The sequence below is a fragment of the Balearica regulorum genome, chromosome 3, assembly GCF_011004875.1.
Source record: "Balearica regulorum gibbericeps isolate bBalReg1 chromosome 3, bBalReg1.pri, whole genome shotgun sequence".
NCBI lineage: Eukaryota > Metazoa > Chordata > Aves > Gruiformes > Gruidae > Balearica > Balearica regulorum.
The window spans coordinates 82,093,798-82,116,770 of NC_046186.1; the positions used below are offsets into that span (position 1 = coordinate 82,093,798).

Sequence of the window (22,973 nt, forward strand, 5' to 3'; positions counted from 1 at the left end):
AGATCCCAAGCCTCCCATTTGCTGGACAAGTTTCTAGCCATTAACCTACTAAACAAAAGGTGGCTACAAAAGAACCACAGAAATCATCAGTGAATGCCTCACACAGTTCCTTCACAGAAGAGTTGCAGCTGCCTGCTCTCAGGAATGGATTCCAGACTCGAGGTGAAAGGATGCACTCGTCTACAAGTGTGTCTCAAGGACTAAAGTACCCGGGGACTTCTTGGTACGAGAAACCAGACGACTGAGTCTGACTGAAGCTTCACTCTTAGGCACTTGCTATGAGCAGCTGTCACAGAATTAGGCATTTTGTAAAAACAGGAGTGGAGCTCAAGGATATCCTTGTATTTCTTACTGACTAGAGGACACTCCTTGATCAACACCAAAACATTTGGATTGCCTTCTCAAAGCACTTAACTCTCCTCAGTAACTGTACTAGGAGCACAGGTGTTCAGCTCCCAGGTTTTAATTTGACTCCAGGGTCTGGGCACCTCACTCTTACACGTCACAGTAGTTGAACTGTTGCTGTTTAAGTCTTTTACCGTGTCTAGCCCACATTTCTGTTGCTTCTTCCTCTTTTTGTCTCCAAGACCAACTATTTTATCACTGACCTCAATGTTCGCTCATTTTCAGATCAGTTGCTATAACTTCCCTGTTTTATCAGCCTGCTTCTCCCTGTCTGCACTCTTCAATTTGTCTAAGTTGATATTGGGTCTCTGATCCTCTAAAATCTCTTCATCATTTTCCTAGCCTGAGTATACATTTTCACCCTTGTATTAGTACAAATCAACCGTACTTCACACTCTTTTGTTTTAAGCCCATTTTTCTGCCAAGCCATCAACTATGCCTCTTCCCATGTGGAAAGACCTTGCCAATTAGGTACCTTTCTTTTCATGTTTCAAGACCCACATGTCACAGTTCATCATTTTTCCTCTCTTTTCATTATTTATACTCTGTACCATGTCTTCCCCAGAACAGCACTTCTGCATTGCACTTCTTTTGTTTAAGGGACACAGGAATTTTTTCATGACAAGAGATAGCCTCTGCCTTAGCATTTTTTCACATGCTTCACTGAGTGTTAGGAGAAGTGCAACTTATGTTTGCGAAGTTTTTTGGAAATGTCTATGTCAGAAAGCTTTCATTTTTTCCTCTGTATAGGCATACAGTATACTTTATAAAGCTCCATAAATCCTGAACTATTTCTAGACATTTGAGACATTGTCCCTTTATGATAGATATTACTAAGAATTTCAGTAACAAGACATTAGGAAAAGCTTAAATCCTATAAAGTTATATACATGCTTACGAAATGCACCTCTCCTTTTTACAGGGGGTGAGGAGGTGGGTAGGGGAGAAAGAGAATACAAATGATCAAACGGTCATAACTGGGAGTCTGCCTTCCCCAGACCATGACATAGACATATTTTCAACTATGTACTACTATTACCTGTATATATTTCAAAAAATGTAAAAAATCACTAATTCTTTTCTACTAGTAAGATAGATAGTGTAGCAATCACAGTATTTCATGATTTCATCCAAAATTTTTTTTTAAGACCGGTATTTTGGATTTTCATATCAATTAGACATTTTCAACATGCAGTATTTTTTTCCTTGGAAATTAGAACTACATCACCCCATGGAAAAAGGGCATAAGCAGAAATAATTGCAGACAATAAAGGACAGAGAGATCGGCTCAAGACATAGAGTTCTCCTAAATAATTCAAGGGTCAAGTGTATTTACAAATCTTTAACTTTAAAAATAAATTTTTATCTTATGAAGAATTATGATTAAATTAGAACAGAGCTAACATTTAAGGATACCATCCCATCATCTAAGAGGTGTTACATATTCAAATCACAAGCGCTGCTTTGTTTAATTAAAAGCAAAGCAAAGCATAAGGACTGGTAATGAGTTACAGAACCCTTTGAAACTATGCCAATAGCTTGGTAATGAGATTAAATAACTCATTTTAAAAGGGATTAGTTAATTTTATTTATGCTCATTATTTGTTTAAATAGTCACCCAAAAGGTGAGGGACAGGGCATTGTTTAGATCAAAAACTCAGAAGGCAGTTTCCCACTTTACTGATTTGGGACTAAAGGGAAAGGTTAGCTGTCCACAGTGGTAGGAATCCTCAGTACCGTCCACTTCCATCACAAACAATAGAAGTCACTCGTTTCAACTAGAGGGAACTGGGAGCAGTGCACCCTCAGAATTAAAATTACTGTCAAAATTCAATAAAATAAGGTTTAAAAAATAAGTATACCAAAGGTCTGGAGAGCAGAGCTATCTAAAGTAAGGCACATTAGGAAAATGACAGGCATTAAAGGGAGAGTATGTTACCTTGCACCATCTGGCAGTTTTCTATCAAAGGAAGTGCTGCGAGGAATGGCTGTCTGAGCCTGCTGGAGAAGCTGCTGGCACTGCAGTCTGTCAGATGTTCCTAGGATTGGAGAGGCACGAGAGAGAGGCTGCCCAGCGGGAGTCGGCACCCGATGCCAAGTGGTATTCCTTCTGAAAGGGGTTTTATACTCACATGGGGTGCCTTCACTGTCAAGTTTGTATTCCACCATGGGTATACGACAAAGTTCTGAACAACCCCTGCGGGACAAATAAAAACGCTGATCAGTGTCACTGGAGGGAACAGAAAAAGAAATCTTGCATTCTGCAGTCAGAAGTATATGCATATTTTTCTTCTGGGTGCCTAAAGGTGTTCATACAGTATTGTACCACCCTTCGAATGCTTCAAAACTATCATGCTGACCAGGTAGGAAACGTTTCAAAATAAAGGATTTGCTCTCATGTGTTCAAAAATTTTTTAACTCTCTCCTTGCCTTTCAAAAAGGAGAAAATATTAAGCTTTTATAAATTAATCTGCAGCTTGAATTTTACATAATGAAGACCAGTAGAAGCAAAGCATTCAGAAAGCAGCAAAACCCAAGTTCTTCTACAATAGCTTTAGTTTGTTTAAATTTCATAAATATAAATAAATGCTTATTGTAAAAAATTACATATCCAAAATTACAAAACATGTTTGCTGCTTTGCAGCAAACTAAGTGTTTCTTACTGGTGTTGAGAACTTCCCTGTAGAATTCTGCCTCATCCCCACTGAATGACAGAGCATACACATGGCAATGCAAATGATTAAGTGGCATCTAAATATTTTTCTATTTGTTTTCAAACCGCACTTTCTAATGTCTCTCTTCCTGGGGGTCTCTATGCTTGGAAGAGAAACGAGGTGGCAGAAAGAAGAGACAAATCAGAAACAGTCTGGCTTACAACCTCTGCTTGAAGCTTACAGTGCCCTTAAATACTAAACAGTATTCCCAGAAAGTGTAAACTCAGGTCAAAGTAGTGACAGTGTTCCCCAAAAGATCAGTCTGCCAGTAGGAGTCTTGCTGTAGACTCAGGCTGGACCTGAATTAAGGGTTACTCTTTCAGAAATTAGTTAATAGAAGCTTCACACCCACTTTAAGTCTGCACTGATTATCATTGCAGATATTTTATATTCTCACATACCATCTCCATTATTTGTCTGATAGGCAGTGCTTACTAAATTAACATCTATAAAGAACATACACTAAATAATTCTAATGTAACACGTAAAGTTTAAGTATGAAATAGTGAAAATTTGCTTCTCTGTCTCAACTACAATTCTGCGCTATCCCTTGAGATGAGTCTTGATCAGGCTTTGCTTTTGTTGAAAACTCAACATTCACCATTTCCAACTAAATTAAATCACCCAGAGAAAGTGTGTGTACGTGTTTACACAGTCTTAATCCGGAAAATGTTTTGGCACAAATGACTTAGCTACAACTGTGTGGGTCAAATAAATTGTGTAGATTCTCATACATTACATTACTGTGCCCCAAAGTTTCTGAACCAAACACCAATAGAATGTTTTCAGTGTCAGTGTTCTGGTAAGCAGATAAAAAAAAAAAGATATTATAAAAATGCTAACTATGTTATTCAAGGTTGTTGAAGAGAAGATGGGTGTGCAACTGCAGCAGTTACATAGTTTGATCCAGTCAAATGCTCCAGGCTGCTGAATTTTGTGGTACTAAACTGTTTATCCTGTAGCATTAAATTCCAGTCCCTGCTGGCACTCAAACATATGAAAAAGGTAAATAAAGAAAAGAACTATGAAACAGAGAAGATTAAGCATTGAGAGTGGAGATTAGTAGCCGATGTAGGCTAGAAGACACCGTGATAAAGAGGAGCTGAAAAGAGGTCACTAGAATACTCCAAAACTGAACTCAGAATTCCTGTTTTTTCAAAGTTATTCTGCGATCAGAAATATCAGTATTAAACTCACTAGTAAAATTTGACATAAGTAAACTCTGCTGACAAAGCATAGCTGGACATGCTGGAATTTCTTATATTTATTATATATTATTTATTCTTTTTTTAAATCTAAAGGGTCATGCTATAACTATACATCAAAAGAACACTAATGTTGCAAGCTTAAGAACTCAGAAGGTAAGACATTTCAAAATGATTTTTGTTGCACATTTAACTTTAATCTGTCTTCTTTCTGTCAGTGGAGTAAAATCACATACTTTCTCTTTTGCTTTTAGCAAAGAACTCTACCTCATTCCATGCATATAAAAGACATTCATTGAAGAGCTACTACTCAATATATAACTATCATTATGTTTTAATATCTGTCGGATATTCAGTTGCATTTTTGTGCGCTGATTTGTCATAAGAAAGCATTTGATGGCTGCATACTTTCACTGGGTATAAAACTCATTTCTTTCCAGCTCCTCTTATCTCATAGCATCAGAGAATTTCACAAGAATGATTTTCTAGTTGTAGCTTCCCTATGCAGGTAAGACAACACTAATAGTCTCCTTCCGTAGACGAGGAATGGAACTACAGAGAAACTAATGTTATAAAATTATCAATTAATTTCAGAAGGTCAATTTGATAGATCTATAGCCTTCCCCCTGCCCTGAAAAGGCCCCATTTATTCAGACCACCACTTCAAACTACTTCAGTTATCTATTTTTTAAAATTCTTTCACACTTCTGAAAACTACAAAACACGTGTTGGGTTCTTAGAATGATGAACACCATGGAAAGGCCAAGTAACGCAAATTGCATAGAATCGCACAAACATTTCTACCGCACAAGCAATCGTAGAATGCATTTCTCCAGTGCAATATTCAACTGCTTATATCCCAAGACCATTCTTCTCTTCATAAAGTTCCCTGCTTGCTTCACTGCCTGCAAGAAATGACACCAAGGTGTAAGAGACAATAGCCTCTAGCAACGTAACCTTGATTCATTTCCTGAGCAGATCCATGTTATATGAATGTAGAAAGTTCTTAAAGGAAAAAATAGCCTAAGATTGATTACTCAATTAAAGACTTTCATAAAGCTTTATATAAAAAATAAACAGAACAAAGAAAGCCCAGATGACATAGCAAGGTTAATATTTTAGTGCACTGTATAATTTTTCATGTGGCCATATATGCACCATTTGTCATTATTTGACTAGGAAGTTGAACAATTATGTAGGCTACAATTTCAATCATTCTTCTGCTGATTTCTTAGTATTTTCACTTCCTTTCTTCATTCCTGTAGACCTTAAGTGTTAGAAACAAACCATCCCCTCCCCAACTTTAATTATTAGCATATAGATTTCACAGTTTGTCTTGGTAATTGAGAAAGTTATAGCATGTAATTGTCATTGTATCCCTTATTAGATACGCCCCATAAAGTACTTTAAGTGCTGTAAATATAGCCATGGGTTTTGAAGGCAAAAGGGATTGTTACTACTATTTAGTTAGACTCAGCTTGCTAACTGGATAGCTAAAGCATGATATAAAAATAGCAAACAACAAGGATTTAAAATTTTGTAAAATTTTGTGGTTTTTTTACATCACTAAAATATATTCCTCTGATAAACAAAAAAATGGTTCCTGCAAAAAAGGCTTACAAAACAATCCTATTTCAAATCACTATAAAAATCTAACAATGTTACTTTTAAACTCAAAACAGAGCTCCAACATGACTGTTGTAACTGACCACCCTCCCAAATTTCCATAGTTAAAATGGAACTACTTTATATGGCTTCCTTTGTCACTTAGACTTTTTAAGTTTAATTTAAAAGTTCCAAGCCCATCAGTTTGACATTTATATGAAAAATTATGTTCTATTGCTTCACAAGCACTGCCTAAAGAACAGATACTGCAGTATACTGAGATATGTAAAGTCAAATTTGTAGCTACCTCCAGTATCAGAAACAAAGAGAATCGATTAATTCGTGTCTGTAATCCAATAAGGGTCCCCACCCCCACCATGGATGAAACTGCAAGTTATCTTGCTTAAAAACCCCCCTCCAAATTAAATGCAATTTCCTATTAAATATTTATTTGGACCATTATCTAATTTGTATTTATAATATTGTTACTTATTCCACTGGATAAAGAATATACCTTGGCTCTGGTATTGAATGATAGCTTTTAATTAATTTTTTAATTTTAATTTTAAATTTTTTTTTTAAATTCACTTTAAAGAATACATAAAGACAAATCTATATTTTATGATCTTAAAAAATATTTAAATTTATGTTAAACAAGTATAGGATATCAAACATCTTTCCCAATTATATTCACTACAACATTTTGAAAAATGGACTTGCGTTATTTATCAAGCAAGTGTGACTAAGTCTTAAACACACATCAGAAATCATAGCACTTCCTGTCCTTCACTATAGTTTGGCATTAATTAAATCAATCCTTCAACACGAAGCACAGACTCTTACTAATATCTTTGGTTCAAGAGCCATATTATCCTATAAAAAATTTGGTTAATAAAACCTACTCTGCAATTACACGGAGCATGACTCTATGATACAGCTAGCAGGTCATGACTGCATATTAAAATTTAAGAGCCCACTATAATAATCTGCAATATTCAAAAGTTACTGTAAGGAGCATTATGTTCTGAAAGAATTATCAAGCAGTCCATTACATTTTGCAAACTATGTCAACCAAGTCTTTCAATATTAATTTAAGATTCCATATAAAGGTTCACTAAAAGGCTCTGTGCAGGGCCTTCATTAGGCAAGGATGCTAGTTAAAAAAGGTAGATGTGAATCTTCGCAGAAAAGTTAGAAGCTTTCGTATACTATGATCAGCAGTTTGCCACCTTGATAACTACACAAAAGCCTCCTTTTCAGTTATATCCTACCACTATCAACTACTTGGTATGACTTCAGTATTTGGACCATAACTATCTACAGATTTCACGCATTATGAAGGATTGGTTCAGACAATAACAGAACTAGAATAACTGGTTAGAATTTAATGTCAGTTCAATGTATCACAGATCTGAACCACTAAGTGGGATGTAGGGATACAGAAGAAATAACTGGTGTTCACCAGTTGTATTACACCAATAAATTATCCCTTACTATCACCATTTCAATTCAAAAAAACATTTAATCTTGCTCAATAAGGAGTCTTTATCTATATCTAGCAGTACAGTAAGTAATTGCATTCTTCTAAATCAAACTTTATGTTTGAAAGCGATCACTTCTGTTACAGTGCATATTTGTTCCTACACTACAGCAGTTCCCACAAGGTGTCACAGTGAGACTGAGGACCCATCATGCAATCTATTAAATCCACATAATAAAACATAGATTAATGTCACATAATTGTAGGGACTTAACTGGAAAACCAAATTTAGTAGCTTAGTTTTGCGTAGATGCACCATGTAGTTAAATAAGATATGCATACATTTCCCCTTCTCTGACCCCCTGAAGTGCCTTCTGGAGGTAACCCTTCGACTCCATTGACTCCCTATATCAACTACAGCGCAAGTCCAAGACATTGGATAAGATTCAAATAATAGTCTAAGAGGACTCTGGTCAAAAAGTCAAGACAAAAATGTTCTGACATCTCACAAACCTATTAACAGTAGTCACACTGCATTAAAAAAGAAAGAGCTGTCATTTGAAAAATAGTAAATCAGTTTTCCTTTAAAAGAATTTCATAGCACAATAGATGTATGTGATTATTTACGGCAACCTTAGATAAGGCTGCTGCCCACTTTATCACTCCTGGTTTAAGGCAAGTAATAACTCTCTGGCAGTCCCTTCACAAATCTGAAGAGTTGAAGCTGACAATCCTTCCTTATGAAGATAGACTCATTGTCCTTCTGATCTTTGTTACTATTCAGTTTTAAACAGAATCTTTGTGTTGGTGAGCTGACAAACAATTTGAAGGCCTCCTAAGAGCCTCTAAGCCTGCATTGTTGTATGAAAAAGACAAGAGAAATGCAGACTGGATGTTGGATGAAAGGAGCTAGTCATGAAATAAAAGAGGAGAAAAAAACCCAAAACAACGAAGGTGTTTGGCTTACGTGTATGATCAGTAAGGCAGTAACAACCCCTGCAGTCTCTGCTGATGGAAACTAGGGCACAAGCAGAGCAGGTCACATTTCCAAATCCCAGAGAACAGGAAAACAGCTACATCAAAAGACAACAATTATGGGGAATAAAGGCTTGAGAAGCTGTTGGCAAGAGAAGAATCACTAGGAAAAACAGATAAAAAGGAAAGATTTTTGTGCCATTAAAGAGCAAAGCCTTCAAAATTCACAATAAGATTGTAAGATGAAGAAGAGCTGGAAAACCAATGGTTAGGATGTAAAAGTTGTATTATGCCCCAACTTAAGAAATGGAAATGACAAGTAACAGAGAGGACAAATGAAGCAGGGGAACAGTACCAAGTGGAGATCTAAGTATTTGAGCTCTGAAAGGATTGAGTTCAGAATGAATCCTGATTTTGAAGTAGTCTTTAAGATACTGGAGAGACAAGATTAGGAATAAGACCACACATGAGGAGATACAGGAATCAGTCATGAGGAAGTAGCAAGGAAAGATATTTCATATGATTCAATCAGCTGAATTTCAAATTAAATGGCAAACACAAAGTTTGGCTCCATAGATATACTATTTAATGACTTACAAATACACCTTCTTTAGCAAATAGGAAAAAAAATATCTACTTTGATTCAACAAAAAAGCTAAATACAACAATTGCATGCACTAAAATATCTTTCTAGGTCGGAAATAGCATCTTTGGAACCCCAATAGGCTTAAAGAAAGGGAAGAAAGAATAGGAGATTTAACTGAATACTGCAAAGAACATCCACAGATTCTTCACTTATCCCTCCACTAGTCAGATTCAGGGGGCAGCTGATTCTTTCAAACTTCAGATTTCCAGGTTATCAAGAGTCCTTTGAAACATTTCGTTCTTTACTGCAGTGGGAGGAACTAAGATATTCTTCAAAGCAACTACCCATAGCAGCAAAAGACATTCAGTTAGTATCTCCTGCCTTCTTTATTTGAGACATCAAGCTACAAATGACTACAAAGACATCAACAAATTTCAGCAACTGCACACAGCATAGTAATCACCTAGACTGACAATATGCTGATCTTAAGATCAATTCAGTGAAATGCATTTGCAGAGGTACATTTTAAATTTTGCTATGTATGTGGAACTTTCATCCTATTCTCTTTTACAAAAGAAAATGACAGATTGACCATACTTCTGATAAAGACAAAGATTACTTCGAGCATACTCTAAGTGATTACATCTATATTTTACTTCAACTGATGGACCAAATGAACAATTCGAAGTCCAGGAGCTTCTGAGATGTGACATTTAGTATCCAAATTGTAGTAACAAATAGCCTAAACCCAACTTGTAAGCCATATTCTAAATACCAGGGTCTAGCTACATGAACACTCCAAATACACTCCAAGGTTTATACTGCAGTGTCTGTCAGCTACAGTACCTGTTGGGTTGAATCATGAATGCAGGTAAATGAGATGAACGGCACAAAATTTGTCTGTAAGTCTTTTCTCAGCAAAGCACTATTGTAGATGCCAAATTAAAGATGTTTTAAATGGCTTTCTCCACTTAAGCAGGACATACACATGCTGCGTCGTAAAAATCTTCTCAATGCTGCGCAGAGCTCTTGACAACTGCCAGAATGTTTGCTTACAGGAGTCATTAGGGAATTTTAGTAACACTGTGAGGATGAGGTACATCTTCAAATGGAACAGGGAAAGGCTTTCAAAGAATACTGCATAAGTTATCTCGTGTACAGGATTTACTTAATTGATCTACACTATACTTTTATGTTAGAAGTCCAGTCATTCTGACAGTAAAGTTAAGCATTTTCTACCATTTTATTTTTTGTTGGGTAGAGAGGATTAACTTTTGCAAGTACTAGGGCTTTCAATTAATATCATTATATTTTCTTAGTCCTAGTTCTTTCACTTACCTCTGAAACACACCATAATCTAGAGTTTTCAGGTATTTGCAGCCTTCTTAGGTTAGTAGCAAGGGGGGTAATTAAAAGCTTTGGTACATTCAAATTCTGCTTTTACAACCAAAAGTTCACTTTCAGGCTTTTCTGCTTTAACCCACTTCAAGTGTTGTTAAACTGGCAATATCCTGCCAGCAATTCTAGACCTGACTTCTTTCTAGCTCAGAAGACTTAATTAAAAAAAAACCCCAAAGTAAATAATCTGAAGGCCCTGTGAACTATCCCACGTGCTTATGGCAAACACCCTTGAGGAAGATTTGAACTCCACACAGTAAACCCTTCCGCTTCCTAAAAACATTTTTCCAAACATTCTACACTCTGCTGGTTATCTGTTACTTAAAAAAAAAGCCCTAGAAACACAATTGTCAAAGATGATCACAATCATTTAAGAGGAACAAGAATCAGGACTGGAAAATACAGAAAGTCATTACACCTATTTTATGTGTAAGAAAGAGTTTGCAAAGTTCAAGAGAATAAAACAACCTCAAAAGAAATGCAGTAGTACTTAAGAATGGCCCATCGACAGTTTCAGTCATAGTTACTAAAATATTTCCATTTTCAAAATTACCTACAACAGCAGGAAAAAAATCTGTTACTTGTGCAGACCAACAGGTGGAAACTACCACTCCTACAACAGTGGTTGTACTTGAGCTTCTGTTTCTCAGCCATCCCTGGAAATTTTGCTTAAAGTTTTTCTTTGTTTTCTAAACTTTCTAGAAGTTGTTTCTTAAGCAGTTCTTAAACAGTTTCTTTTTATATATAATGGTAGTTAAACTAAGACAGACACAAGTTTCAATGTAGCAAGTAAGATTCTAGCAGTTTAAAATGGATTTAGAAGTACTTGAATTCCTTGATTGGATTTGACTGATTAAGGCTATAGTGTCCTTGAGCATTACTGTGACACCACCAGTGAAAGCAGATTAGAATGAACATCATTATTCTCCTGTTAAACCATGTATAATTCAAGTTACTGCACTGCAGTACTTGGGAATATTGACAACAACAGAAGGACAAATCAACAGTCCTGAAGGGAAAGACATTGCATAGAAACGAATATGACACAAGGATACTTACTCAGATCTGAATACACTGATCAGTATGTGTGTTCTAATACTGCTTTGGAATTTAAAGAATTTATGTTTCAAATAGCAATTTCTTCTTTCTATCTAAATATCAACCTAGTGCCATGCAAATAATTATGATTTCTCAATTTGTGCACGATTATTTAATTGCTGGAGCAAACTGCAAACAGCAGGAGCTTTGTCTCAAGCTCATTAATTTTACAGGATAGTAAATGAAAGGCCTTATTCCATGATTGGTTTTGCATAGAGTGCTATCAAGACTACAGGTAGAAGGATCTACATTAAGTAATGGAACACATTATTGAGCAGTTTTCCTCTGTAATTTCCTAATCACTCTGTAACAGTCCTTTGTAAGCATCTTCAGCATTCCAAATAATTTATTTTCATGCCGAAATAAATTAATACAAGATAATTCATAGCAAAAAATAAATTAATTGTTAATAGTTCATTAATAATATCCTCAGTGTATGCACACTTAGACTTTGTTGGTTTTCTTTTAATATATAAAGGGCTGATGGACTGAGGACAATTTGTGGGTAAGCTAACAGAATAAAAAAAAATCAAGTTAAGAACTTGATTAAAGACCTCCACTTCAGCTGATATTTTTCCAAGGGACTGGGACTGCTTTGGAAACACCCTTGCATACTTGAAACTCATTTTCATTTCAAGGATATAATTCCCAAGACGCTCCATGGCACTCATGTCCAATCTGTGTAAACTCATTTCAGAATTTGATCCCAGCAAGGTACCAGTGTTAATAAGCAACCTAAAGAGAAAGTCCTCATAGCTTCATATTCCTAAAACCCAGCAGAGAGAGCTAAGCAGAAACTACTCTTTCAAGCAGTGGAAATCAGCTGATTATCTCAATGTATGAAAGACAGGCATCAATAAAATGATATATGGGAATTTTTCATGAATTTTTTTTTTTGCTAAAATTATATTTATATTCTTGTAAATGTATGCTAATTTTTAATACAACTGATTCTTGTAGAAACAAAGATGAATGTGTTTTTATATCTATGCGCAGTAGACAAAAACTTGAAAACCCAGATTATGGCATTTAAAGTAAAAATTTTTTATAAACTACCAATATCTACCCTGAGAAATAAGGCTGAAATACAGAGCAAAAAACTCCAACTGTCAGAAGATTATATGCTCTGTAGGATGAGTCAAACTTTCAAGGTACTTATTTCAGCCTCCAAATCTACTGTTCTACATATGTCAGATAGACTGAAGTATCATTTCTTAGAACAAAATCTCTAAAAACAGCTGTGAATGAAAGCAATAATTAATGGAACACATCTGTGAAGCTTTCTCCTGCTTTTGAACCATCATTCTTCTAGACATGTATAGCATGTGGATCAAGGACTGATGGATCCCCAACTTTGAAGGAAATATCTGTATGCCTGAGTGTTATTTGATAATTATTAGAGCTATGTGACAGTAAAAAAGTTCTCTCCTGATGAGCTGGCACACCTGCCTTAACCTTACAGATAGGTGTTGGAAATCACTCACAGAGACCCAATTCTATCCTATATAGCCATGCATGGATTCTCCAAGGACAGTGACATTTCTTGTCAAATGAAGGTGAAATGGACTCTAGTTCTCCAGATAGTCCTATTTTACATCCAAAACTACTGCCTGTAAATTTCTCATAAACCTGATACCAGGGTACAAGACATGAACATACTGGAGCAAGTCCAGCAAAGAGTTACAAAGATGGTTAAGGGATCAGAGGATCTGAAACACAAGGAGAGGCTGAGAGCACTGGGATTGTTCAGGCTGCGAAAGAGAAGGCTCAGGAGGGATCTTATCAATGTGTATAAATATCTGATGGAGTGAAGGGGAGAAAAGATGACAGATTCAGAGTTGTATCCAGTGAAATCACAGGAGGCAATGTGCACAAACTGAAATACAGGAAATTCCATTTATGCATAAGTAAAACCATTTGTTACTGTAAGGATGATTGCACACTGGAAATGAAGTTGTGGAGTCTTCATCCTTGGAGATACTCAAAACCCAGTAAACATGTCCCTGAGCAATATGCTCTAGTTGACCTTGCTTTGAGCAATGGAATTGGACTCAACAATCTTCAGAGATCCCTTCCAACCTCAACTATTCTCTGTTTTTATGATTCTGCAAGATAAGACATTGCAGATGGCTAAGACAAACAACTGAGTAAAACACAGGGAGATGGATTTGCACAAGTTTTAACTAGTAGATAGCTGTGATTGATAGACTATCTTCTTTCTCCGAATCTCCGGTAATATACACCTTTCTGCCTTGTCCTCATTCCCTTGCTCATTAATATATTTTTACAAACAATGTCATAGGTCATGTTTGTCAACTGAAACTCTCAGTCTTGACTCCTGACATCCATATTGCTTTCTGTCTGCTATTTAGATTATAAGCACTGAGAAAAGGCAAGTTCAAAACTCTCTGGATATCGGATCCCTTTCAAGTTGGGCAATCAAAATCACTAATCATATTTTGAAGATATAAAGGGGGAAACGAGGAGCTTACTGTTTCAGTGAGAAATTGATATTTGAGAGAAAGAGGCATTAATGAAGATTTCTTTTTTATAGTAGAGAGATCAGGTTGAAAAGAACTTAAAAATAAATGCTTTGGTGCTTTCCATATTTTAGAATAGAAACATAGTTAAAAAAAAAATCCTTAGTAACACAGTTTTAAAAATGCAAAAAAATTATAAACAAGAACAGCTTTTGAAGATTTTTCCCAGTTTGGCAGCACTCAGTTAAAACTCCTCCTGCACATAGACTGAGTGCCACGTATCACACTGATCTGGGATTTTAACATTTTATTTCTAAAAATGCATCGAAGAAGATATAAACAATTCATACAGCATGTATTTTTCCAACAGGGCCTATAAAATACACGGTTTTACCTTCAATATAATAGGATCAGCTCATTAGGCTCATATTCTGTAAACAGCTTGGAAATGTATAGCAAACAAGTCAGTGAAAATTCATACCCAGAAGCAGATGGTGAGAATAGCAAAGCTAAGCAAAGAGAGGCTTAATTGCAAATTCTATCCAACTAAGCAAAACGGTGGTATTCTACATTCACAGGCATTTTCTTCAGAAAGGAACCCAACACATTGACATGCAGGTTGAGGCAGGGGAGGGCACTTCTGTGTCATTCATCAGGCCAATGACTACTTGGAGAATTGCCACCAATTAAACAGTATTCGTGTACAGCTGGCACCAACTTCATAGTGCTGCATGCTACGTAAAATTTTATGGCTTGTTGTCTTGCCAAAAGCAACACATCTAATGTTTTTTCTGTTAAATTAAAAATCAACAAGAGATTTTAAAGTTGGCCTTCTACAAGAAGACATGTAATTCAATTTACTCTGGTACAGTTCTCATTTCGAATGAGCCAAATTAACAGTGCCTAGACAAGGTATGTGAGAAATAAAATCACATTATTATAAAGTTTTAAATTTTCCCTACTTCTTCTGTAGTGCATAATATTAAAAAATGGAGAGAAGAGCAAAAATCTTTTTGACACCAAAAAAGGAACACTAATGAAAGAAAATTGCATTTCAACCCTGAAAAACAATCTTTATTACAGTCTTTTCCTGAGAGTGTGAGCATTTAGTTCATGTTGCAGCAAGATTTCTTTGCTTTAACTGATGATTTAATTTTCACTACTTAAGATGACTAAATTAGATATCTGTAGAAAGTGAGGAGGACTCTAAGACATGGTACCATACCATATCTATCCAGAACCCAGTATTTCACTACTTTTGTTAAAATTTGAACATAAGAAAACATAAAACAAATCTTTTTCAATAGTCAGGACTCACAGAAGTGTCATAGACAGACAAGGTACAGCTTTCAGAGAAGGATTCCCAATTTTCAAATTTACTATTAAAATATAAAATTCTCGCATGGAAGAAAAGAAGTCACATCAGCTTTCATAACAGCTCAGTCACAAGGCACTAAAGTTTACTTCTTACTCTTTTGAAGCCATATAAAAGTAAATATCCCATTAAATTTCTTACAGGATCCCATTTTATCTTCTATTACAAGCCAACAGGGGTTTGGGGGAAAAGACCGCTTTAGGAAGCTCAGTAATATTATCACCAAACATGAGAGACAATATCCATTTCCTGAGGGCCTCCATTAAAAGACTCATCACTTAAGCAGCAGCAGAGAAAAAAACAACCCAACCAAGCAGATACAAATGTCACAATGAGAACTGTTGCTCCTTACCTTCTAGGTGCTCCATCCTCGTGTGGTTGAATAATCACCACTTTTACTGTCACTGATGTACGTAAAAGGTCAATCATTTGTTCATGAGTCAAAGTTGCCACAGCCACTTTACAAATCTCAACCAGGCGGCTTCCTTGCCGTAGGCCCGCCTTCCATGCAAAACCAAAGGGCTCCACATCTGCCACTATCCCTTCAAAGTTCACATGGAATCCAAGTTGGCCCAACCCATTCCTCCGAAGGGTCATTTCTGTAGTTTCACATCCTCTGGTCACTATCTAAAGAAGTAGCAGATTGTTACGCTACTGTCAGGACACTCACTTCTTTGAGCACACAAACAGATCTGTTTGGAAACACTAGAAAGACATGTATGGCTTGACCTTAAATATCTAAATATAGTAATACTAACAATTATTTTGACATTTGTGGTTGAATGTTTCTGCATAAAACAAAATGAACAGAACATTTCACAATGCTGAAAATCTTACATCCCCAGAGCAAGCAGCTGACCTGTGTCAAGTTCCTTCCCCTTTGCCCAACATCAACACAATATCATTTATATCTTATTGAAAACTTAACAGCTGTTTTAGTTTCAAAACACAAAGCAAGTAAAATGCTGTTCTGTCAGTTACTTCATTCTTGTTGGCAGACTGACTGCAGGTGTGCAGGAATTTTTTTCTTCCATATTTGACAGGATTAAACCTGAGATATAACATGAGCCAAATTGAGTGAAATGCTTCAGTTCTAGCAGCTTTTTCTCCTCAAGACCATAGCAATGAAGATAAATTTGATTTATTTTGCCTTGTAGTCAGATTCCTAACTACCACCACCTCCAGATGTGGACATCATTAAAATAGGATAAAAGTTTTCATGCCACTGGGAAATTTAGAAACAAAAAAATTACCTTCTTCATATTCAATGAACAGTAATTCTGTCATTATATAGAGTAGCCAAAATTCTTCAAATTCAGACTTTGTTAAGCAAGTTTATTTGTATATACTATGTAACAAAGTCCTCAACAGTTTTCCCCAGTAAAAAGTAATCATACAATAGCATGAATGCTAGGGTACTGCATCAGCAGAAGACCAAATTCTAGTCCACATTACAAGCTAAGTTTGTGAGTTAACCCAATATTCCCTTCTGTTAGTGTCACAAGACCAGTATGTATTTTAGCTCCGTTAGTACAATTAGAACAAAAACTTAACCACTGTGAAACCACATTATCAAAAATCTTTGTTCATAATGCACATCATTCAAAGATCTCGCCATGCTCTATAACACTCCGGCAAGGCAAATATCCCCAGCTGAGGGATGGAACTTTATCCTTATGAAGCTACACAATAATCTTTTTGGTGGGCAGACACCTCTTTGTCATTATGTCACAATTATAGAATACTGCAGAATGAATGCACCTGACAAAGTATGTGGATTTATCCAACTCAGAGCACTCAAAATCTCTTCAAGTTAGTTAAATATTAAAAGGTTGAAAGAGAAGGAAGATAAACATTCCTGCCAAATATTCATCTATTCCCAATGGAAAGGATTCCAGAAGATCAAGTCATCCGTAAGTACATCCCCTAAAAGGTGACACTGCATGTTACACAGTAATGTCACATAAAACATAGTGCTGTTCCACTTCGAAATAGGTCATTCTGCTTGCTTGCTGTTTCACTGAACATGTTGCTGTGCATGAACTAAGAGCTGGCTTTTCTGAATGCACTTAATACAGATGAAATTAAAAGACAGCGATTTTCTAAGTCCCATTTTTTTAGTATACAGGCTTCTAAGGAAATTTTGTCTACTCAGATTCTTGTCTAAAGATCAAGGGTTTTCACTTAATCTTATATGACTCAGCCATTCTCTGTTATCCTAAAGCTCAGAACCACTGCTTTTTCTGCTTTCAAACACAGCCCACCAAGTTCATCTATAGTTTGCTTTTGCTGCTCTTTATATCAATAGATACTCTCCCCTCCAGATACAGATCTGACTCTAGAGTGACAAATCCCAGTTCTTTTTTTAGTCCTGAACTGATTCTTTTGGTTCAAACCAAAATCACAATCTCAGCTTTTCACATCTTTGCTTAATCCAGATATGCAGATAGGTTTCCTATTCATCTGCATGATTTAAGCCCCGGCAATAAAACATAGTTATTTCTTTGACAATCTCATCTAGTAACTGCAACATTTTACTTACTGGTTTTAAGAAATGCTTTTACTAGTGACTGAAAAGGGTAAATCATGTGGTCACTGCAGTTTGATATTCTGTCACAGTTTGAGCTTTCATCTTTAGCATCTGCTGGCACATGTGGTTGTTGACCTTAGCTGTGTTCTCAGTCACTTAAAAGGTTTTTAAACTATGCACATGAAGTGTGGAATCAGAGTTTCAAATACTTTTTAGTGGCTGTAATGGTTACCTCTGAGTTTCTCTGTCAACATGTATGCAAGGACTGTTTAGAAAGCACTCAGCATCATAAAACAACTAAGGACTAACATTAATATGCAGCTTTCAAGTTAGAGGAAGAAGCAGGGAAAAAGGAGAAAAATATGAGGTAAGAAATGGAGATGAAAAAAGTTTTAAAACAATTAATGACAGCTAATTCTTTTAAGCAACGTGAAAGTTGGATAGGTTGCAGTGAAAGAGAGAAGGCAGCCAGAGTTCATAGCAGTAGATACTTGAAGCTAATATTCAGGTTAATTTGGCAGTAACTGATGCTAAATTTTTGAGGGTTAAAGCCAATTTGTCATTATTTAACCCAAAATCTGACCATAAAAAAAGAGGAAGTATTCAAGTACATATAGATAACCATTTCATTTTGTGGTTTTAATTACTGAATTTTAAAGATCTATCTTCAGCAACTGGGATATTTCCATGTTTTGTAAAACCGAAAAAGTAAAAAAAAACAGTAAAAGAAATTGTCGACAATAATAACAGCAGAAGTTTTCACTAGAACTTTGAATCTTGTTTTCCATCTGTGTTAAGCAAGTTATATTGTTCATTTAGCAATGTTTAATAGGAGTGAACTATGCGTAAGCTATTTTTCAGAAGGGAAATACCCATCTAAGGAAAGTGAAACTGAAGACCTCAATGAAAAGGATAATATAACAGTGGCAAGAAGAGTTTAAAGACGTTCATCTATTGAAAGATTAATTGTTCTTTGGAAGAAAAATTTTATTATTTAGAGCATGATATTGAGCAATGCTAAATGTGACTGCAGAACTACAGAGGCCCTAAAACATCAGCTGCAATCCAACTGTTCCAGTGTGAAAATGGTAAGCATAATGATTTCTTTTCAGTACCAGGCTTTCTAATATAAACAAAACTGAGACCATCTACATCACTTAAATTAAGATCAAAGGGTGATGTGTAACCACATTAAGTAGATGCATCAGCACTTTTACCTTGGAGTTCCTGTCAGTTCATTTGTACTGACTGAAATAGTTACAGGACAGTTACGCTAAGAGGGTCATCAAGCTTCTGAAAAACTTTATCCAACCAGCTGTAAAAACTGGCATTAATTGGTCTAGTTTTCTTTACCTACTGCAGTTGCTCAGTATAGAGGAACAAATCAGCAGAATCACTTATACAATTTTTTTCTGCTAATATTCATGTGGGTAAATATAAAAAGTCAAAGTGAGTATATTTTACACATTAAGATTTTGTATATTTTTAAATTAAGGTACATTTCTACCTGCAAAGGTGTGACTTGAGAACAGGCTACAACAAGAGAAGACAAAAGCTTAGCCTTTCAGTCCCAATTTCAACACTGAAACCATCCATGGCCTTGGACAAGTCTATCAGATTATTGGTATCAGATTCCTCATCCCTGAAAATGGGTTGATAACACTTATCTCATATGCTGTTGTGAGGAATATTGCTTGTAATACTCTCTGAAGACTGAAAACACTCACGAAGTATAAACAGGACATTTTTAATTATATCTCAAAGGAGATGTAGACAAGTAACTCTTCATAAAAAAATTTGAAATTCCAGTTTAAGAACTGTACTTACTTCAAGTCTTTGAACAACTTCTCTGATGTCTTCCGTACAATTATCTGCTGCAGACAGAAGAATACATTCTCCTCTTTCATAAAATATTTTGATGCTCATTAATCCAGACGTCCATCCAATAACATCTCTGCATGAGCAGTTAAACACAACATTTTTTGATTCCTTTTCAATCAACATGATAAACTCATTGGAGATTCCAAGGAGACATTCAATGTCAGCAGACTGGCCAAAATCTCGCGCAATCACATTCCACATAATTGCTCCAACACTGAATAGATGTGCATCTTTCCTTGGTTTCACTTTTTCCTTTTTTTTTGCCCCTAAAGTAATAAAGCTAAACTTTGCGGAAGTATCCACTGTAGCTGTGGTAACGAAATTTTCTGCCAGATCTTTCAAGTATTCTTGACGTGTCCTTGTGGCCATGGCTCGAAATTTTTCTGACTTATGTGCCGCATTTTCAGCATTAATAACTTTGGCTAAAAGGAAGTCCCTAAAGACTGCTGATTTGGGGAAAGTTACTCCTTTGGGAATGGGTGGACCAAACGGAGGTACATCTTTTGATCGTGAAACACCAACACTGGAAACAGAAAGAAAAAAATACACTAGTTAATTCCTAAAAAAAGATCAGATGATAAGCAGAACTGTGATCTGTGCAGTCCATTTACACAGTTTGGTTTAGCTTTGACACATCAATTTCCAGATATTTTAGATACATCAAAGAAAACTGATTGGTTGTCTGGTTTAAAATGTCTTTTTTCTTTTAAATATATAAAAGACATTATGTATGTTTCTTACTAACACAAAAACTATCAAGGATGACTTCTTAGGGTGTCACTGTCGCCTTTCTTTCATGGAATAAGTATAAAAATGCTTTTGGAGACATAAATGAGAGAAGTATTCCTAAAAAATTTTTTTTTTATGTAAGTCTGACTATCATTTTCAGCTGTCACTCAGTTAAAACTAAGAAACATATAAATAGAACCAGAATTTATTTGAATCCTCAAACATTTTAATACAATAAAGTGTGAAGACAAAGAAAAAGTATCGACGTCAAATGTGTCTATAATGGGAGCATTCTGCACCTGTTTAAGTTGCCTACTCTATGTTCATAAAATGTAAAAATACCTGCAAGTCTTGATATGGACAGTTCACAGCAGGAGGTAAAAGAAACAGGAATATTTTCTCATTGATACAGTTATACCTACAATTGGTATCTACATAATGTATTTCAACTGAAAAAGGATTTCAAAATACTGTGCAAACTACGTACAACTACTACTAGTTTGACTGAAATGCAGTCACATTTGGGATGACAGACAGACATCATTTTGTAATAAGAAAAACGTAACTTATGAAATATCATGTATTATTAAACACAAAAGAGCTATTGAAACAAAATCAAGTTCTAAAAGATAGCTTGAGTTCTATAAGGCAGCTAAAAGATAGTAATATGACCCAACCTGGTGATGTACTTTAATTTTATTCTAAATAATGGATAAATAACATTTATACATGCTAAATCTGCACCATTATGCTTCAAGTCCTTATCATTATTTGCACAATTTCCAATCAGTTCAGAACTATGCTTCCACCCTGGTTACTTCACTAGAATTCATGATGCAGTAACTTAAATGTGAGAGTTAAGGTCATCTGAAATTTGAGATGTATTTATACTCCCCAAAAGTACTCATTCATGTGCTCAAAGGCCATGACTCACCCCGGTGTCTTACTGTCATACTTAGGGATTTATACAGGTTAATAGCCTTCTAAAATACTTTATTTTAAATCACTTTCTTTGAAAAAGGAAATGTGCAATACAAATTCTAAATTAATTTATATTGCTATGTCTGCAAATCTTATTTTCACTAACTTCTTATATCCGCATTTTGAGTCCATAAATCAGCAACACAGTTCTGTATATACCCATTTAAGTCTAGAAACTGTGCCCCATAACTCTAGTTGTGTGCAAGGGAGACACTGGGGTTTCAAACTCACAGAAAATGTAGCAGAATTTTTAACATTGTATACATAATATTTCTAGGAAATACAAAACTGTTAGCAGAGGCAGTTCCATTGTAGTTCTTAATAACAAACTTAAATAGTTTATAAGGCTCTACTCACCTATAGCACACATTTTCAGTGCAAGGATTGTGCACTTTGACTATGACAAATACATGTTGAAAGTGGGAACGAATATTTTTTGGAGTAAAAGGAAGTGCTCCTGGCTCTTGGAAGACAATGGTAACTATGTCATTTCCTATATGCCTTTTCCTTAGCAGCTAGACAAGAAACATGCATTGAAAAATTAGTTATAAAAAAAATAATCACAATTTCTTCATTTTAGCAAAAAAACCCACCCCAAACCAAACCACAATAAATGAAACTTAATTTTTCAGAAGTAACTTTTAATGAATCATATCCTGCCTAGCTACAGATAAAGGATATTGGATTGAACTGCAAAAAGATTGGGAAAGGAAATTGGGCTAAGTTTACAAAAATATTAGTGAGTTTTCTTGCATCTCCACACTAGTTCTGCATAGTTTCTACTCATTTCTCTTTCATTCTATGAGAAAAATATATTTCTCTTGCTGTAGTTAGTAAAAAAAAAAGTTACATCACTTGACATTTCTCATTATATAGGGAACTGTACATCAGTTCTCTATTTACAGTGTAATATTTGCTTCTATATCAAAAATATAAATTGCTTTTCTTTCTCAATAAATCTTCCTTTTCCATGTCACATTTTTATTAAACATTGTCCTTAATATTGTTATCTTATTTTTTGTAAAAAATAGATTATCATGAATACTCAGCACAAATTTTAACAACTGCATACTTGAGGAACACAGCTGAGACACAAAATACTTATGGAGAAACAATAGCTATTAGAAACTCATTAATTAAAAGCTTGTTCTTGTAATTGGTAGTTTTTATCATCAAAATATATTTAAGGAATAATTTAAAGTACTAAATCACTGTTACAAGCTAAAACTTAATAAAAACTACAAAACATGTCCAGCAATAAAGGACCACTTCTCTCTCAAAAAAACCCTCAAACAACAAAACAACACAGTAAAATGATGTTCACTTTCCTCACAGAAATTTTTTTACACATTTTTCTTAAATACCTTTGCTTATAAAACATCCATGCTTATAAAACATCCAGATGGAAAAAAGTAGTCTAACATGCTACATTTTAAATATCCACCCAAAGTCTGTCAAAGACCTTGCACTGTCAACCAATAGCATACACACACTTAAAGTTTTACCTTAGCTCACGTGGAACTAAAAAGGA

General features: G+C 35.3%; 1 protein-coding gene across 8 annotated transcripts in view; it reads right to left on the bottom strand.

The window, feature by feature from the left end:
- The window catches only part of SIPA1L2 (signal induced proliferation associated 1 like 2), a 225,149-nt gene that overhangs the window by 34,122 nt on the left and 168,054 nt on the right, over positions 1–22,973 (bottom strand). For all 8 annotated transcript variants that reach the window (XM_075748691.1, XM_075748698.1, XM_075748697.1 and 5 more), the window contains 4 exons: positions 21,800–21,957; positions 19,679–20,255; positions 15,674–15,948; positions 2,345–2,602 (listed from right to left, as the gene is read on the bottom strand). In XM_075748691.1, the coding sequence (XP_075604806.1) occupies positions 2,345–2,602; positions 15,674–15,948; positions 19,679–20,255; positions 21,800–21,957 (1,268 nt within the window). The remainder of the gene's footprint in view (positions 1–2,344; positions 2,603–15,673; positions 15,949–19,678; positions 20,256–21,799; positions 21,958–22,973) is intronic.